This window comes from Mirounga angustirostris, unplaced genomic scaffold (assembly GCF_029215605.1).
Source record: "Mirounga angustirostris isolate CCGP_5_RB_7025 unplaced genomic scaffold, mMirAng1.0.hap1 SCAF_4, whole genome shotgun sequence".
In the NCBI taxonomy this organism is placed as follows: Eukaryota; Metazoa; Chordata; class Mammalia; order Carnivora; family Phocidae; genus Mirounga; species Mirounga angustirostris.
Window position 1 is genome coordinate 189,959,080 of NW_026991712.1, and position 17,606 is coordinate 189,976,685.

The window sequence follows — 17,606 nt, forward strand, 5'->3', positions numbered from 1 at the left end:
AACACCAAAGGAACGTGAATTAAAACCATAGTGTGGCACCACCACGGAGCCTCCAGGACGCGAGGTGACAAAGACCGATAATGAGGACGTGCAGACGACCCGAGTGCGTCCTGCTGTCAGAGCGAGTGCACGGCCGCTCAGGAAAACTGCTGACCTCTCCAAAACCAAGGACACGGGTTTTTCAAAAGAAATGTTCTAGAATGTTCACAGCATCATTATTTATAATGGCTGCAAAGTGGAACAACCCAAATTTCCATCCACAGAAAAATGATGCAGGGATGTGTATGTCCACACGTGGGACCACTCTTGGTGGTGAAGCTGACCAGCACAGCCCCTGAGGCGTCCGACTCCAAAGCCTGCTGAGGCTCAAAGGAGGCCGACTATGAGATCATAGAAAATACACATAATGGTTTCTGCCCTGTTCCTGGCACAGAGCTATTGAAACCCTTGTAAATTCCTAAGTGAAAAGAGTACCAGGACCATCTTTTGTTCTAATGAGGCAACTCCGGGGAAGCTTTTGGATGGGGATGGTCATCAGGAAGACCAGCCATGATTAGAAGCTTGCAATTTTCAACCCCAGTCCCCCATCTTCCAGAGAGGAGAGGGGCTGGAAGTGGAGTTAATGGTCCATCATGCCTATGTAAGGAAGCCTCCATAACATCCCAGTAGTATGGGGGTCGGAGAGCTTCCAGGTTGGTGAACATGTGGAGGTGCGGGGAGAGTGTCACCCTGGACAGGGTATGGAAGCTCCATGCCCTTCCCACATACCTCACCTTATCCATCTCTTCGATCTGGCTGTTCATCTGTACCCTTTATCATATCTTCTTACAATAAACTGGTAAATGTAAGTAAACGTCTCCCTGACCTCTGTGAGCCACTCTAGTAAATTAATCGAATCCAAGATGGAGAGGTCATGGGAAACTCTGGTTTGTAGCCAAGCTGGACAGAAGGTGGCAGTACCCTGAGGACCTGCTGCTTGTGACTGGCATCTGAAGGGGGGCAGTCCTGTGGGACTGAGCACTCACCTGTGTCTCCAGGTAAATGGTGTCAGACTTGAGTGAAACTGTAGGACACCCAGCTGGTGTCAGGGACACAGAAGTGAAATGTTTGGTGTGGGTAGTGCAGGAGACTCACGGGAGAACACATAGGCATGATGGACCATTAACTCCACTTCCAGCCCCTCTCTCCTCTCTGGAAGATGGGGGGCTGGGGTTGAAAATTGCAAGCTTCTAATCATGGCTGGTCTTCCTCATGACCATCCCCATCCAAAAGCCTCCCCGGAGTTGCCTCATTAGAACAAAAGATGGTCCTGGTACTCTTATCACTTAGGAATTTACAAGGGTTTCAATAGCTCTGTGCCAGGAACAGGGCAGAAACCAATATGTCTAGTCTCCTACGGGGACTAGAACAAAAATGTTCTTAGGGTCCAATTCCACTCGTATAAAGCTCACTACAGGCCAGGTTGGCTTGTGCACTGTGGCCAGGTGGCAGACACCAGCAGGTGGGGTCCTTCGCGGGTGGGGTCCAGCAGCAGCTACATGCTGCGCTCCCCATTTGTGCCCTTCCTGCATGTGTGATATGCTGACTAGTTTACCGGGAATCAAAGCACCCCAGCCTCTCACATCCTTTGTGAAGCTGCTTCCGTCATCGTCACCCTCACAGCCTTGGCCCTTGTTGTCTCCCACCCTCTCGGGCCCTCCAAGGCCCTGTTCTCAGAGAAGAGTCTCTGGTCCATCCAGGGCACCCCTTCTCGCCACAATATTCCCTTCTTACATTATGTTTCTGTCAGAAACGATCTCGTTGACCTGTTTGTTTTGGTGTTTGCTGCTTGGCTCCCCTACTCCCTCTTCATGTCCCCTAGCCTAGAAGGCACAGGCGTGGGTGTCACAGGGACCTGCATGGGGATGGGCAATATCAGCCTCCCAAGATCAGGATGGCCTGGAGAAGGGCTAAGAGTAGGGGCTTTGGGACCCAACTCTGCCATTTGCCAGCTGTGTGGTCGTGTGCAAGTCACTCACCCTCTCCGTGCCCCACCAAGCTCAACTGTGAAAAAAGAGTCCTCTTTGTGCCCCCTCTCAGGATGGACAAGTTTTAGGAAAAGTGCTCACGAGGGCTTGGAATGGGAGGTGTTATTCTGGAGGCCCATTTCTGAGGCCCTGTCATCCCTGCCTGCCTACTCTTGGTGACTGGTTCAGCTGGGGGTGGCAGCACCAGGCTCCCTTTCTTGGACCATCAGACTCCGTGCTGCACCCTGCCTCTTGGGCCCATCTACAGGAGCCTAGGTCAGGAGAGGTCTGGTGGGGTGTAGCCCACTTTCCACCCCTGAACCCTCCCAACCCTCTCTAGAGGCCCAAGGCCCATACTCCTTGGGGTTCCTGCCACCAAGAGCCCTCAATGACCCCACTTGTCCCTTGAGCTCCACTGGCAGGTTCAGCAGTGCTGCCAGGGAAGGGGCCAGTGAGCCTTTTGAGGCCAGAGGAGAGAGGTACAAGCCTTGCTTCCCTATTCCACCCCCAGTCAGCAGCAGCCCACCTCCAAAGGACCTCTAGGAACATTCTGGAATGGTAATTTCCCACTTACCACTCTGCAACGCTTTATTTTCCACACAGGTAACAGGGTAAAGCCCTAAGACCCGGAAGGGCATCGGTTGATGGGGGGATGGAAGATGGAGTTGCTAGCAAAGGGCCTGAGGTTTTGCAGCGGGTGGGGCTGCTTTAAGAGGAAAGATCAGCCTGGGCCAAGAGATGAAGTGCACAGTGGCCTTCAGCTTGGGAAAAGGAGGCCCGTGCAGGACGGATTGCAGGTCAGCATTCTCTGGCCAGCATCTGACCTGATCAGGATGGCCTCCCTCACAAAGCTGGAGGCTCCTCAAATGCCATCTATTTGTGTCCTGGACCCTGACCACTGGCAGGAGACATGTGACCACAGGGATGGGGTATTTTTGGCAGTGGGGGTGGGGCCTGCGTGGTGAGCCCAGCACCATGCTGCTCTGGGACAAGCGGCTCGGACGCCCAGCTCTGTTGCCCTGGCTGGCCACAGGGTCCCAGGTACGACACTGTTAGTCCCTCATCCCCACCCTAAGAAGTCCCAAAGTCAGACAGAGGGAATTCCCCAAGGGCCAGTGAGGAGGGCAAATTTCAGGCGTCAGGAGGGCACAGTGCTCTGGTCTCAAGGCATCTTCATCTCAGCACTGGCCTGGCCAGAGTGACCTCTCACCTCCCTGGGTGTGGTGGTAGCTGACCAAAGGCCAAAGAGCTCTTCCCATAGGAGGCCAAGACACTGCTCTCAAGCAGTTAGGGTCACCTCTGTTCACTGAGATGAGGCAGAAGCAGGGGGCTCTGCCAGCCGGGCAGGCCTGGGTGAGGGGCAGAGACCTTGAGGATGGCCCTAGTGGTCCACCGGGAGTTAGGAGGTTCATTTCTGCTCTGTGACCTCCTGCCTAGGCAGGGGGCAGAGCCAGGCACTCCCTGCTGACCCCTGAGTGGGCTCTAGCCAGCACAAGTGTGACCTTGGTGATTTCAGTGGAAGCCCAGAAGCCTGTCCCAGCCAAGGCTGGTGGAAGGTCATCACCAAAGGCTGGTCACCTGCTGAACGCTGCTCCTCCTCCATGGCCTGCTGCCACCTGAGGCGTGCTGGGACAGACCAGGGCTGACCATCACCCAGTGAGTGACCCTTGAAATGGGCTTTGCTGTATAAAGTTTACCTTGGTGCCTGCAATTCTGGAGGAAGGTTGGAGAAGGCGGAGCTGACCCAGTGGAACAGAAAAGGCTGAAAGATGTGAAGAAAACCACTCTGGGGACAAAATTTCAAACAGGAGGAACCCCTATTTTTTAGTGTACGTCATTAATCTAAGCCATATTTGATTCTAGGAATGTAACAATGTATCATTACAAGGTTATTATTTGGGGTCAGTTAGGAAATAGGGAAAGTGGGAGTTACAGGTTTTCTAACTTGGAGGAGGGGTCGGTTCGGACAGCCACTCAGCTTCCTTCAGGTTTCCCCGTTTTGCTTTCTTTCAGGAAGCAGATGGAGTGCCGCCCCCGAGCCAAGGAGGTGGGGGGCACCCCAACAATTGTATGCTGGCCGGTGCCCAGGACCTGGGTCCACGAAGACCCCGCCTGGCCTCAAGCTCTGCTGCTGAAGTCCTCTGCTGACCTGAAATGGAAAACTTCCAGTACAGCATCCAGTTGAGTGAGCAGGACTGGGCTGAGTTTTCGGCCGCAACGGAGGAGTGTGGCCTCCTGCAGGCCAGCCTGGCCTCTGGGGATGAGCTCTTGTCCAGTGACATTGACCAAGGGGACAGCAGTGGCAGCAGTCCTCCTGCGCCTCCACCCCTTCTCGAGGGGCAGCCAGCGTCCAGGGGGAGGGGCTGGCCTGGCTTCAAGGAGGAGGACAAGGCAGCTACCCGGTCGCTGGTCAGCAGGTCTTGGCGTGAGCCTGTCTTGGCCCTGGGGGCTGATCAGCAGACACCTAGCACGTCCGCACGGTCAGAAGCTTTGCAGTCCCTCAGATGTGACGCTGCCCCCCTAGGCCAGAGCTTGTCCCTTCTAGGGCCAGTGTCTTCCAGAGACAAGATGCAGAGGCTTCTGCAGGGGCCAGCCCCCCAGGGCCCTGTCCCTAGTCCACCTGGTGAGCCTCCCCAGAGCTCTGAGTCTCCTGGCTGCAGCACAGCTCCCCAGAGGCCCCCTGGAACCCCGCCACGCAGCCCCAGCCGAAAGAAGAGGCATGCTGCTGGAGCCAAGGGGGGTGGGTGCTTGCGTACCCCAGGCTCTGCTCCCACCCAGCAGGGTTCCCTGCTGCTTGTTGAGGTCAGGCCCAAGGAGGGCCTTGGCCTGGCTGGGTCCAGGGGGAAGGGTCTCTCAGCTGGCACAGCAGAGCAGACAGCAGGAACCGGGCAGGATGAACTGTGTCCAGAGTCTGCAGGAGCCCCTGCACAGGTAACCAGGCAAGGAACAGATCCGGATCTGTCTACACCTGTCCCTATGACCGAGGAAGGTACAAACCTACTCAGCATGACCCCCGGAGCTGAGCTACACACTGTGTCCACACCTGCCCAGGAGACTCATCCAGATATCTCAATGGCTAAGTCAGATGCAGCTCTGTCTACACCTGCCTCCAAGCTTCAACCTGACACACCTCTGTCTACACCTGCCTCCAAGTCTAGGCTGGACACGGACCTGCCTATGCTAGGCCCAGTGGCTAAGCAGGAGGTGGATTTATCTACACTTGTTCCGCCTCACCTTGTTTCCAAGGCCCAATCTGACGTGGATGTGTCAACACCTGCTCCCATTCCCCAGGCGGGGCCTGACGTGGTGAAGGTGGAGGTTGCCCCAACGGCCAAGCCATGTTTGAGCCCTGTTGTGTCTCCAGGAGGACACCGAGAGAAGCCCAGAGAGGAGCCTTCAGCAGGTGCCGCTGGACATCCTTCAGGGGATCCCCCACTAGGCCCTGTCCAAGCACCCAAGAAGAAGAAAGTGCGATTTTCCATGGCTGTGCCCAGCCCTGAGGAGCCAGGTTCAGGAGAGACCTCAGGCCCACCCTCACCAGCCACAGCCCGGCCCTCACCCCCCAGGACAGCAGTGGGGGGCCGAGGGGGGCCTGGAGGCTGGGACGCCATGGCAGTTGGGCCCCGGTCTCCCCAGCCTCGGATCCTCAAACACCTGCCTCCCCATTCCCCCTCTGCTTCAGTGGGGCACAGGCCCGGGAGCAGCTTTGCAGTGACCCTCCCAGAGGCCTATGAGTTCTTTTTTTGTGACACTATTGAGGAGGAAGATGAAGATGCTGAGGAGGTGGCAGAAGCTGACCAGGCTCTGGCCGAAGTACAGTGGCCAGACATGTGTGAATTCTTCTTCCAGGACCGTCGAGCCCAGAGGTCTGGGCCCTGGGGGGGCCACTCTGTGGCCCAACCCCCACAGGCTGACCCTGTGCCAACCCTTCCACCTGGAGACCCTGTGCCCATCTCCATCCCCGAGGCCTATGAACACTTCCTTGGGGAGGACTCGTCGGGGGGCATGCTGGAGCTGGCTGCCCTTCTCCAGCTGCAGGCCACAGAGCCCCCCGGCTTGGCCCCCTGGGGCATGGGGCCTGGTACCCCACCAGAGCCTACCCCAGACACAGCCGAGCAGTGCAGTTGGGCAGTCAGGCAAGCAGGTGCGTGTCGCGTGGGCCCCATGGGCTGTCCAGGTCCTGGGAACATACTGTCCAGGGAGTTCAGCCAGGAGGACCGCTGCGGAGGGGCAGGCTAGGACCCCGAGCCATGAGCCGGTGGGGGGGTGCTTAGGGATGACCTGGGAAGGATGGACTAGCTCCTGGCCGTCGCAGGACATAGTCCAGGTGGGGCAGACTAGGCCAGACACCACAGCCACTCAGGGATTTGTCTGCACTGACCATCATTCTGTATCCAGGCCCAGGTGACAGCAGTGCCCTGCCCCCCCACCTCTAGCATGGTAGACACTGGGACAGCTCCCACTCCGGCCTTGCTGCCTCCCAGGTCAGGCACGCAACAGACTTCATCTCACATTCCCCTTGGAAGATACTTTACAAACCAGGGAATGGTACCCAGAGGCAACTGGCTCAAGTCAGCTTGACTCAACCACGCCACACACTACCCTGGGTCTTGGGACAGAGGTGTCATCGGGAAGATGACTCACAGCATACCTGGGACAGATGAGTCTGAGTGGAAATGCCAGAGCACAGAGCATGCTTCTCTCTCCTAGGGGAGCCCCGAGATCCTCTCACCTCATTGACCTTCAGCCAGGATGACATGTGCCTGGTGTTTGTGGCCTTTGCCACCTGGGCTATGAGAACATCAGACCTGCATACCCCAGATGCCTGGAAAACAGGTTTGGGGGCCCTGGGGGAGGAGCGGGCTGGTACCCAGGAGGACCAGTGGTGTCCAGTCTCACCTGCTGGGCCAGCAGGGATGAGGGGTGCGTGGGGAAGCAAAGATTTCTCCCGTGACCTTGCTCCTCTCATTGCTGACCCACTCCTCGCCCTGCTGGCCTCCCTCTGCCCTTTGAGGACCAGGCCATGTGGGTAGAAGGTGGTGAACAGGCCGGGATGGAGCCGGCACTCAGGAGGCTCTGTGCTTCTCTTGCAGTGTTGTTGGCCAGCATCGGTACCATCTCTGCCATCCACTGCTTCCGCCGGCAGGCGGGGCAGGGACGCCCCAGCCGCAGCCGCAGCCGCAGCCGCAGCCCCAGCCCCAGCCGCAGCCCCAGCTCTTAGAACCCAGGCTTGGTCCAGGAAGACACAGGACAAAGAAATGGCCACAGGTGCTGAGGACGAGGTGCTGCCCTCAGGTCTGGCCCTTTGACCCCTGTGTTCTATGGTGTCTGGGAAGGAGCCAGTGTTCTTGGTCCTGCTCCTTGGATTCCACCCAAAGGTCTAACCACTGGCTAAGGCCAAGACTGTGCTTCACACCTGGGAGGAGGGAGATTCTGGAAGGTGGATGGGTAGATGCTGAGCAAGGAGCTGGTTAGTAAGGTGGCCAGATCAGCTAATAAAAACATAGGGTGCCAGTGAAAGTTGAATTTCAGACATGCAGTATTTGAGATGTACTTATACTAAATTCTGTGTGGTTTATCTGAAATCAAATTTAACTGGGTGTCCTATATTTTATTGGGTTATCTAGTTACAGGGGAGAGGCAGGATAAGGCTCTGGAACCTAGAAGGTGTCAGAGCAGCAGGAAAGCCCCAGCTGGAAATCTGGGCAGGGGGCAAGAGTGAGGAGACTAGATGGCCTTCAGGCTGGAGGGGGGTGTCCCGGGAACTCTCTGCCTTGTTGACAAGTGGGCTGGGGTAGTGAAAGCCTCTGAGGCCTCTGTGACCCTTAAGCCCCAAGGGCCTATGGCCAAGGCCTCCTTGGCTCCTGCCTCAGTGAGCAGGTGCCTGCAGGGTGGGGGTCTGTAGGGCAGAAGCTGGAGCCCCTCCTCTGGGGAACCCTGGATGAGGTGCAGAGGTGGAATATGGTGGTGGCACATAAAGGGACTGGACATTTGGGATTGTCCCAAGGCTTCGAGGAGCCAGAGATGGGGCAGGAAGGTGGGTGGGAAGCTGGTGGTGGCAGAGCAGTGGAGGCCACCAGGCTCGGTGCCAGGTGGGCACGGGCACAGGGTCCCCAGGATGCTGAGTGGAAAATGCATGGACACACAGCACAAATAAAATCTTCTCTTTCTTTCTTGTTTAGTCTCTTGTCAGTTTCTCCTGACCAGCTACAGCCTACTGACATTTGCCCAGAATACCCTTCTATTTCTGCTTGTGACGTCTCAGACTTTGCTGACTTCCCTATCCTCGTGCTCTCTGATCTCACGTGCTCTGACCCTCACTAACCTGACTTTCTCAGTCCTCTGACCTTCCCACCTGCACCGTTCTCCCACCGCCAGGTAAAGCCTGCATTGAGTGGCCTCCCTCATTCCTTCCCTGGAGGAAAGGATGAAATTTAGCCCCTCTATGAGGCCTGCTTTGATCTGGGGTGTAGCCATGTTGTCAGGCCATCTTCAGTATCAGGCTCTCCTCCTGGCCCTTCCAGAGCCCAGGGAAACTCAGAGTTCTGGAGAACCCTTCACCCTGCTGGGATCAGACACTGACTCAGCACTGGATGGGGTTCAAGTATTGGATGCCGGTCGGCCTGTGGCCCCACAAAGAAAGACCCAGGCTCTGCTGCAAACCCCCACTCCAGGGTCTGTGCTGGCAGGTGGTCCTGAGAACCAGTCACCCAGAGGCCATCAGATCCACTGGATGAGCCCCCCCCCAGCCTCAGGTCCTCCTTGGGGCCACCGCTTGTGGGAGGGAGATGAAGCCTTGTCCCAGATGTTGCCAGAGCTCTTGGGGGGATGACCACCTGGTGGGGAGGACAAAGATGCATGTGCCTTCAGGAAGCAATACACAGAACTCCCCTCAGAAAGAGGCAAGGGCCCTCACTCACCTGAGGGAGGTGGCAGGGGGTCAGGTGAGACCTTCCTCGCTGGGGAGACCTGGGGACCCCAACCACAAGTCTGAGACTTGAGCCCTGGGGGAGGAGGCTTGGAGACCAGCCCACCAAGCTGCCAGATCCTAGCCCTACCTTTTCCTCCTGGTTGTGGATCTTCCCTTCCTGCCTCTACCTGCCCCACCCCTCCCCAGCACTGCTTCCTGTCTTTGGTCTCAGCTCACCCTATCTTCCTGTTTCCATCTCTCCTGCTCCCCCAGGGTCCCAGAGCCCCCACACTACCTCCACCTCTCCACAGAACCCTTTACCTGGCAGGGGTGGGGGCTGCTACTCACATGCTGAGGGGAGTCTGGGGGTGGTGGCCCCCGGCCCTTGATGGAGCCTCGGTGCCGCTGAGAGGCTCTGGGCTGCAGGGCTCCCTTCTTGGAGAGCAAGTGGGGACCGGAGAGTCCAGAGCTGGGGTCAGAGACAGGCACAGACACAGGGACCGAGGGGAAGGGGCTCGAGGACTCAGGTCCAAGTGAGTTCTGCATTGCGCTGAGGAACTGCCAGGAAAGGGATGGGGACCTGAGGCCCTGGACCAGAACCTCCATGGAGCTGAGGGATCCCTGCCCCCAGAACCCCTTGGCCACTCATCATGACCTGAGCACACCTCAGGCTGTGGACACATCTAGCCCTTTCTGTCACCCACAGGGAACTGACCTCATCCAGGCCCTGGACGTCTGTGATCTTGTGGTAGGAGGTAGCAGGTGGTGTGTAGGGATCAGCATAGAGTGGGGAGTGTGGGGTCTTCAGAGGGTGGTCTGGGGCCTCAGGGTTGTCCTCTAGGCTCTGCCTGCTCAGCTGCAGGCAAGAGGCAGAAGAGACAGGTTTCCTGGAGCTGGAGGTGGCCTGAGTTCTCCCTTCTCTGTGCAAGAAGGCCTCTAGGTGGGCTCCAGGACAACCTGGGCCTGAGAGATGGAGGCCAGGGAGGTGGAGGGTGGGAGGGAGAACTGGGTCAGTGTCCTGGGCCCACCTTGGTCAGGTCCAAGTACAACGAGGTGGCCAGGCTGGGCCCCTCACCCCGGGCCTTACTCCTGGGTGACTGGCTGATGCTGCTCCATCTCAGTTCTGCCCTCTGCCTGCTGACGCTGGTGCAGCCCGGGTTGGCCTGGTCCTGTGGGGACCAAAGACCTTTCAGAAGGTTCCCAAGGGCCCTCACCCACTCAGTCCTCTGAGGCTGCACACAGTTCCCTCCAGGTCCTGCCTGGGATGGAGTGCCATGGGGACCCAGGCAGGTTGTCCTCATGACCTCCTGCCCTTTTCTTCTGTTTGTCCCTCCCCAGCCCCTGATACTCACAGGTACAGCCTGGGCAGGGCAGCGGGTGGTGGATGGCACTGAGGACTCAGGGACAGAGGGGCTGGTGTGGGTGGAGGGGGAGTCCCAGCTTGTTTGTCCATCTGAGGAGAGTGAGCCTCGGCCACCACCCATGACCTGGACAGCAGGGGGCAGGGAGCGAGGAGGTGAGACAGAGAGCAGGGCCCCTACCCTAGACCTACCCTTCTGCCCAGACGTGAGATGTGGGGGCAGCCTCTCCCCCTGCTGACCCCTCACCTGTGTGGACACCCGTGGGCCTGCGAAGCTCTCAGGGCCCGCCAGAGGGGCGGCTCCATCCCTGGGCGAGATGGTCTGCAGACACAGTAACCAATGGCTGTAGTCCTCGTAGCTCGCACACACCACACGGATAGTGTTGATGAAGCGGCCTAGCACACAGACACCGTGAGGGGGCCTGGCAAGCAGAAAGCCCCCTGCAAGGCCCCACTGAAGAGCTGGGGCACCCACCAGGCTCATGCCCCCCCCCCCCCCCGCCCAGGCCAGGCCTCTGCCCACCTTCGATCAGGAAAGAACGGATCTGCTTCTCCTTCTCCTCCAGGTTGATGCGGATGGCGCTGAGTGGGAGCTCCCCCTGTGGGGGCAGTGATGGAAGATGGGGCCTGAGTCTGGGGGCAAAACCCTGTGCCTCTGCCTGGGCCCATACTTCTGTCTCACCCTCCAGAGCTGGGCTGGGCCTCCAGACAGCAGGCAGAGGGCAAGGCAGGGGGCGAGACAGGGCTGAGGCTGACATCCCTGAGGGGGGCCGGCGCTCCCTGTCTGTCCTGAGGGATCTCTTTACCCCTGGGCTCTGGGTGGGGCCTTCATCAGCCAATGGCAGGCACAGATGGATGCCTCTGGGGACCGGTCCCCTGGGTCACCTACTAAGACTGGGGGTAGGTTGGGACGGAGTTATGCGGAAGACTCCTGCATTTTTCTCAGCGACTGAAGGCCATGATCACCCCCAGAGTAGAAAGTTACTGTGATGCACACAACAGACACACTCCAGCCCCAGAGGACGCTCCTACACACGCATACACACACACACACACGCCCCTCAGGCGCCAGGAAAATGTCCACTCAGAGGTATAGGCCCAGCACAAGAGTGTCTCCCAGGAGTGGTCCTGCCCCCATGCCACCTGCCCCAGGTGATGGTCCTGCTGAGGGTGGAGGACCCTCTAGGATGATAAGCGATATTTATGCAGGGACCCCTCCTTGGCCACATCACAGCTGAGACCAGACTGACCAGGGCAGCAGGCCGGGTGGGTGGGGCCAGCACACTCTGTCTCAACAGGCCCCGAAATACAGGTTCCTCCTGAGCCGCTGCCCTCTCCCACCCCCACACACAGGGCGGTTCCCGGGCGGGCCCACAGTGGGGAGGGACCCACCTTAAAGCAAAGCCCATCTGCTTCTTCGGAGAAGATAGCCAGGGATGTTGGATACAGGACCAGGAGCCGGTCCCATTGCTCCTGTGAGGGGGTCAAAGGGCAGAGTGGGGGCTCGACTAGTGTGTGTGAGGGCCTGGCCCCCACTTGCCTCCTGAACCCCTCCCTCATCTCCTCACCCCTCCTCTGTGTCCTCACCCCTCCATCTCCTCCCACCCACCCTGTGCCCCTATGTTCTCACCCCCCTTCCCTATCTATCTCCTCACCCCTCCTCCGTGTCCTCACCCCTCCATCTCCTCCCACCCACCCTGTGCCCCTATGTTCTCACCCCCCTTCCCTATCTCCTCACCCCTCCTCCGTGTCCTCACCCCTCCATCTCCTCCCACCCACCCTGTGCCCCCATGTCCTCACTCCCATGGCCCCATCTCCTCTCACCCCTGGGTACTGCCCACCCCCCGCCCCACGCACCTGTGAGGGCAGATGCTGCAGCTTGACCCTCGAGGCACAGACGGCGCTGCCCACCATTTGATGCCCTAATGACTTTCGTAGCCGGGTCAGCCTGCGCTGCAGGGTCCAGGGCAGCTCGTCCTCAGGGGGGCCCTGGTGAAGGGGGGTCAGGGGCAGCGGAGGGTGTTGGCACAGGGGCACGGGAAGGGGGTGTGGGGGTTCCCAGGACTGACCTGTGGGGGTGCTGAGTGGCAATGTTGCAGCCCTCCCATGAGGGCTATCTGCTTTTCCAGGTGGTACAGCCAGAGGCCCAGCTCAGCCTGGCTGGGGCAGAGCACATGAAGGGGAGCAGGCAGCGGGCCTGGGGGTAGAGGGGTGGAGTGGGCTGGGCCTCAGCCCACAGGAAAGGCCCCACCCAAGGGTTCCATGGGCACCCCGGGGCCCGGGACAGGAGGACCCTGTGGCACCATCTGGGACCATCGGCCACTAACAGGGCCGCATTCACAGCTCTGGAGGTCTCCTGCCCACCGTCCTGCACCCCAGCTTGGCAAAAGCTCCTGTGCCCACTGGAGGAAAAGCCAGGGTCCCTCCAGGGTTCTGAAGCTCAGCCCAAGGCCAAGGCCGCTGAGCAGCCCCAGCTGAGGCCCCTCCTGGGGGCCAAGTCCACTCATGCCCCCCACACACCTGTGATCTGGAAGGCATGCTCTCTGGACCCCTCAAGCGGGCAGACACTCAGCTCCATCAGTGGTAACAGCCCCTGCCAGAGCACATGGGGGAAGGGGAGGGCTGGCGGACCCCTAGTGAGACATGGATACCCACCTCCCAAGAGGCTGCTCTCTCCTTCTACCCCTAGACTCCTCCCTTTGCCCATTTCCCTTCACCTGGAAGGTGAGTCCTTTGGAACCATGGGCCTGGAAGTAGAGGTAGGAGGGGAACAGCTCCAGATAGCAGTTGCTGATGTCCTGGGGGAAAGCAGGGCTGCTGGTCTGAGGGGCTGGGGGCCAGGCCCCAGGCTGGTACCCACACACCCCCCGACTCGGCCCAGCCTGGCCCCACCTGGCTATGCTGGAATCGTAGCTGGACCTTGGCATAGTGTACAACCTTGCCCAGATTCCTCACAGGCACCCTCCGCCGCCCCTTCTTGAACACACTCAGGAACGGCTGCTCTAGGTTTTCTCGCTGGCTCTCCAGGCCCCGGATGTCCTGTGGGGAGCAGAGCTCAGGGAGGGGGGCGTCTGACCTGGGGCCAGCTGCCCCACCCATACACACACCCACAGTTACATAATACAAAGGTTAGGAACATACCCACACCATCACTCATAGGTACAGAACCCCAATACGCACTCACAGCCTCTTAATATGGAAATGGTGGCAGCATACACATATGAGCTGTCATAACATTACATAATCTAGTGTAGAGGTGGCGAAGTCTTAACTCAATGGACATTCGACCCGTATTTTTGATATCTCCTGTGCACCTGTGTTTTGATTATTCAGCCTCCCAAGACTTGTTGGTCAGAAGGGTTTTGGGGTGTCTGAGGGAGATGATGCTCAAAGCTCTCCCATGCCTCTAGTGTCGGCTGTGTTTAATACCTGGTTCCACAGGGTGTGTGTGGGGGTGTTTCCATGTTAATATTCCCACCAGGGCCCATTTCAAGCTACCAGCACGTCAGTTAGTGGGGAGCTGGAAAGAGATGCATCACATCAGCCCTTGAGAGCGAATGTTGATTGTGTCAGCACACGGCAGCAGGCCCCTTAACCTCACCCACAGAGAAGACTGAGGTCCTGGCAATGGCCCCAGGGGTCCTCTTTGATCTGCCCCCCGCCCAGTCCTCTTTGCCCACATCAGGCACAGGCTGCCTTGGGGCCTCTATACTCATTCCCTCTGCCCACACCACTCAGTCCCATTCTCTTCTCACCATCAGGACATGGCTCGGATGTCACCTTCTCCGTGAGGTCCTGTCCGGATAACCTAACATTGTAGCCTTCCCTGACCCCTCTGCACACCTTTCTTCCTTTATTTTTCTCAACACTAGCCACTTCTGGCTTATCGTATCTTTTACCTGTCTTATCACCTGGTTCTGTCACGGAGATGGGAACACCAAGAGAACAGGGTCTTTGTCTGTTTTGCCCACTGCTGTATCCCCAGAAGTAGGCCAGGCCTGAGATGTGCTGGGGGTTCGATGCTTGTCTGCTGAGGGGAGGGAGTGTTGGGGCCCACAAACACTTAGCCAATCTTGCCACACAGAGAATCCTCTCTAATCAGGGCCTTGATCATCAGATTGGAAGTCAGATAGGGATGGGTACTGACCTGACATCCTGGCTAGAAGGGCTGAGGTCTAGGGGCTCAGGGGTGAGTTGGGGAGGAGCCATGCTCCACTTGGGTGCTGGCAGGGGCTGCCTTGAGGGCTGCTGAGCCCTGGCCAAGCTAAGCTGCCCCTTGGGCAAGCCCAGGAATGTGAGGCTTCCCTGCCTCTGGGTGGGGCCTCCTGTACCCACACCCAGTGTGGGGAACAACTTGGGGATGGGACCCATGAAAAATAGGCCATGAACAGGAAGGGCCATGTAGCTGTTCCTGTGGCCCAGGCTCAGCCTTAGGGCTTAGGGAGGAGTCAGCCTAGAGCCTTGGCAGGGCTGGCTCATTTGTAGGTGCAGAACCCACCATAGGGCAGGGCCTAAGAAGTGGCTCCTCCCCTGGCGCCCCTCCCCTCCCAGGTTCAACAGGCCTGCTCCCCTCTCCTGCTACTATGTCTTGGCAAGTGAGGACCACCGGGGCCACCGCATCTCACACGATTCCACCAGGGTCACATGATGTGTCCCGGGCTTGGACAGAGTTGAGGTCTGAGATACAGTCACATGGAGGGATTCTATCGCAGTCCAGCCAGACCCTGGACAGATGTGCCCTGTCCACCTCTCTGGAGCAGCATGGTTTCTCAAACCAGCACTTGCCTGCAGGGAGCCCTGGGACCTCAGAGGGCAGGAAAGGGGACAGGCCTGGGCTTCCCAGCCTGATGGGAACTAGCTGGAAAGGTGGGCTCTGGAAGCCCCCACCAGTTGCTAGGTCTCAAAGGAACAGTGTGAGAAGAGTGCAGGGTGGGATCCCTGACCCAGAGTGACAAATGTTCCTCCTTCTCTGGCCTGGGGTAAGATATTGGGGTATCATTTCCCTCACATTCTGGGGCTTTTGCAGATAGCAGAGCCTCCCACCATACCCAATGCTATCCAGGTTAGGGAAAAGGGCTGGGTGTCTCTCCCCTCTCAGCTAACCCTTAGCCCCTCAGGAGCTGGGCAGGGTGAGAGGGGCCAGTGTTCAGCTCAGAGGTAGCCTAGCATGTGGGAGCCACATCCTTGCTGTGTGGCCTTGGTAGGGGGGAATCACAGCAGGCTGCTGTGGAATGAGGCAGTGGTGGATGCCGAGACCCCCCCAGGAGAACCTAAGGCCTGGGCTGGCTCACGGTTCACCTGAAGCCCCTTACTCTCTCAGAGCGATGGCAGCCACAGCAACACACATATACGTGCTTGGTCCACCTCGATTGTGCCTGGGCATGCTGTCCCGCACCCAAGTCCAGGGTGGGGGCGGGCAGACACCCCAGGCATGGTTCTGAGTGGGTAGCCTGGCCATGGTGCCCCCTCTGGTGTAGCAGAGACTCCTGGAGGCCCCGCCTGTGGCCCGCCTCTGCCGGGTGCTCCCTCACCCCACTGACTCAGTGTCTCTCAGTTTCGCTCTCCGCTCAGACTTTCGGCCAGATGAGCTCCCCAGGGCGGGGCAGTGTCTACTTCCTCACTTCGTGCTGGATCTCACTCCCACCCAGGCTGACAGGGGAAGACCCTGAGCTGAGTGAAGATAGGACAGGTACACACAGTCACACAGAGACCACCGCCACCGCGACGCTGTGAGCTGGGACACGCCCACCCGCCTGCTCACCGTCCCAGGGATGTAGTAGAAGATCTTGTCAGCAGTGGCGTCCAGGTCAGGACCGGCCTCGGAGCCAAACAGGCCAGCCAGCTTCCTTGCACCATCCTCTCTGGGGATAAGGGAAGGGGGGAGCTCACAGCCTGGCCCCCGAGGCAGACTGAGGGACACCCCTGTGACCTAGGGACCAAGGCTGGGTTCCCCACCCCCCCTCACCTATTTCCCTTCAGCGAAGGCTTTCTGGAGAAGGACGCCCGGAGCCTCCTAGGGGCCTGAGGGACGCAGTGGCTGTTCCCCATGGGCGGCGGTGGCGGCGGGCCCAAGTTGAGCAGGTCGACAGGTCTGGGTCCCTCTGTACTGAGCCTCCTGTCCCGCCTCCCAGGCAGAGCTCTGGGAAGTCTTGCCCTACGCCTAAGGGCCGGACGAGGGTGGAGCCTTTCTGGGAGGGCCCCGCCCCTCACCTGGCCCAAGCCTTTCAGTTCTCTGACCTGGGTCCCCCACACATGCAGGCCAGTCTGAAGTCGCTGGGGGATGGGGGGTGGGGGGGTGGGGGAGGAGGAGTCTTCTCCCCTGGTCCAGCCAAGAAAACCCATCTCAGCCTCCAGTCTGTATGGGAGGAGCCTCAAAGGCCAGGTTTGTGAGTACTTGGCCCGCCCGCACTCAGGCTGGGGTTGCCTGGGGTTGCCTGGGGTTGCCTAGGGCTGGAGCTCTGTGAGCCTAGGGCTCCCTCCCCCCAATACCACCCCTCCCCATGGAGAGTACACATCCTGTTTCCACCTCAATGCCACGGTCTGAGTCACCACTGACTGCAAGGGGGTGTGTGCTTGCTTTCAGCTGCTAAAACAGGAATTTATGACTTTGGGGAAGGGGAAGCCAGGACCCTCCCCCAACTTCTCCTGCTTCAGCCGAAACCTCACCCCAGGCCAAAGTCCAAGAAGGAGGCCACAAACCTCCTGGGTGCACCCGGGACCATCATGGTGAGGTAGGGGTAGTACGTGCACTCCCCTCTCTCCAGAGCCTGGGATGAGATGGGACCACGAGGGCCTCTCAGGACCAGGCCGACAGCGAACCACACTCCTGGTTGGGTGCTCATCCACGACATCACATCCCTGACCCACCTGGACGTGATGATGCTGCCTCAAAGCCCCCAGATGCCAAAGCAGAGCCTCAGCCCAGCTGCACAGCTGTCCCCAGGCCCTCCTGGTCACCCCAGATAAGACCCCAAAGGGTGGAGATGTACACTCAGCCTCAAGCCCACAGAGCCCAAGAAACATGTTTATTGTTCAAGTTGGCTCATATTGCTATGTGGGGTCTGTGGCACGCTTGTGCTCAGCTCAGTGCAGGATCCAGAAGAGACCCCATGCCCAGGAGAAGGAAGCTTGCTTCATGCCCTTCTTGGGAGCGTGCCTGGCTGGGCAAGGTAGGGGTGGTGTGCAAAGCCCAGGCTGGAAGGGTCTGCACCTGCTCAGAAAACCCTCACCCCACTAACCCTGGCCTGCTGCTCAGTACCTGCCCCTTCAGTCCCTCCAGGTCTACAGGTCTGAGTTCGCCTCTGACCCATGCGCAATGCAAGTGTCCACC

The 17,606-nt window shown here is 58.9% G+C and overlaps 2 protein-coding genes across 5 annotated transcripts; one reads left to right on the forward strand and one right to left on the reverse strand.

The window, feature by feature from the left end:
- The first annotated feature begins 1,396 nt into the window (after positions 1–1,396).
- PERM1 (PPARGC1 and ESRR induced regulator, muscle 1) lies at positions 1,397–8,179 on the forward strand. 3 transcript variants are annotated; one of them, XM_045898981.3, is made up of 5 exons: positions 1,397–3,047; positions 3,523–3,835; positions 4,020–6,150; positions 6,717–6,842; positions 7,100–8,179. In XM_045898981.3, exons 3-5 carry the CDS (start codon positions 4,161–4,163, stop codon positions 7,225–7,227), a joined length of 2,244 nt encoding a protein of 747 aa, XP_045754937.1. In that variant the 5' UTR covers positions 1,397–3,047; positions 3,523–3,835; positions 4,020–4,160; the 3' UTR covers positions 7,228–8,179. The 3 variants fall into 3 exon arrangements, with proteins under 3 accessions (XP_045754937.1, XP_045754935.1, XP_054369174.1); XM_045898979.3 differs by lacking the exon at positions 3,523–3,835; XM_054513199.2 differs by lacking the exon at positions 1,397–3,047 and having other exon boundaries at positions 3,067–3,662.
- Positions 8,116–16,618, reverse strand: PLEKHN1 (pleckstrin homology domain containing N1). Of its 2 annotated transcripts, XM_045898984.3 has the most exons (16): positions 16,242–16,618; positions 16,038–16,137; positions 13,169–13,315; positions 12,994–13,074; positions 12,797–12,869; positions 12,346–12,473; positions 12,134–12,265; positions 11,669–11,749; positions 10,800–10,875; positions 10,524–10,672; positions 10,269–10,403; positions 9,945–10,085; positions 9,632–9,772; positions 9,265–9,474; positions 8,927–8,975; positions 8,582–8,842 (listed from the first exon to the last, which is right to left on the reverse strand). In XM_045898984.3, the coding sequence occupies exons 1-16, from the start codon at positions 16,616–16,618 to the stop codon at positions 8,727–8,729; spliced, it is 2,136 nt and encodes a 711-aa protein (XP_045754940.2). In that variant the 3' UTR covers positions 8,582–8,726. The 2 variants fall into 2 exon arrangements, with proteins under 2 accessions (XP_064446286.1, XP_045754940.2); XM_064590216.1 differs by lacking the exon at positions 8,927–8,975 and having other exon boundaries at positions 8,116–8,842.
- Positions 16,619–17,606: the final 988 nt, after the last annotated feature.

Bases quoted from the DNA above. Each gene is read 5' to 3' on its own strand.
- PERM1 (XM_045898981.3), top strand. From the start codon at position 4,161: ATGGAAAACTTCCAGTACAGCATCCAGTTGAGTGAGCAGGACTGGGCT. The intron at 6,151-6,716 runs GTGCGTGTCGCG...TCTCTCTCCTAG, and splicing joins TTGGGCAGTCAGGCAAGCAG to GGGAGCCCCGAGATCCTCTC. The intron at 6,843-7,099 runs GTTTGGGGGCCC...CTTCTCTTGCAG, and splicing joins CCCAGATGCCTGGAAAACAG to TGTTGTTGGCCAGCATCGGT.
- PLEKHN1 (XM_064590216.1), bottom strand. From the start codon at position 16,618: ATGGGTTTTCTTGGCTGGACCAGGGGAGAAGACTCCTCCTCCCCCACC. The intron at 16,138-16,241 runs GTGAGGGGGGGT...CCTTATCCCCAG, and splicing joins CCTTCGCTGAAGGGAAATAG to AGAGGATGGTGCAAGGAAGC. The intron at 13,075-13,168 runs GTGGGGCCAGGC...GCTTTCCCCCAG, and splicing joins TACGATTCCAGCATAGCCAG to GACATCAGCAACTGCTATCT.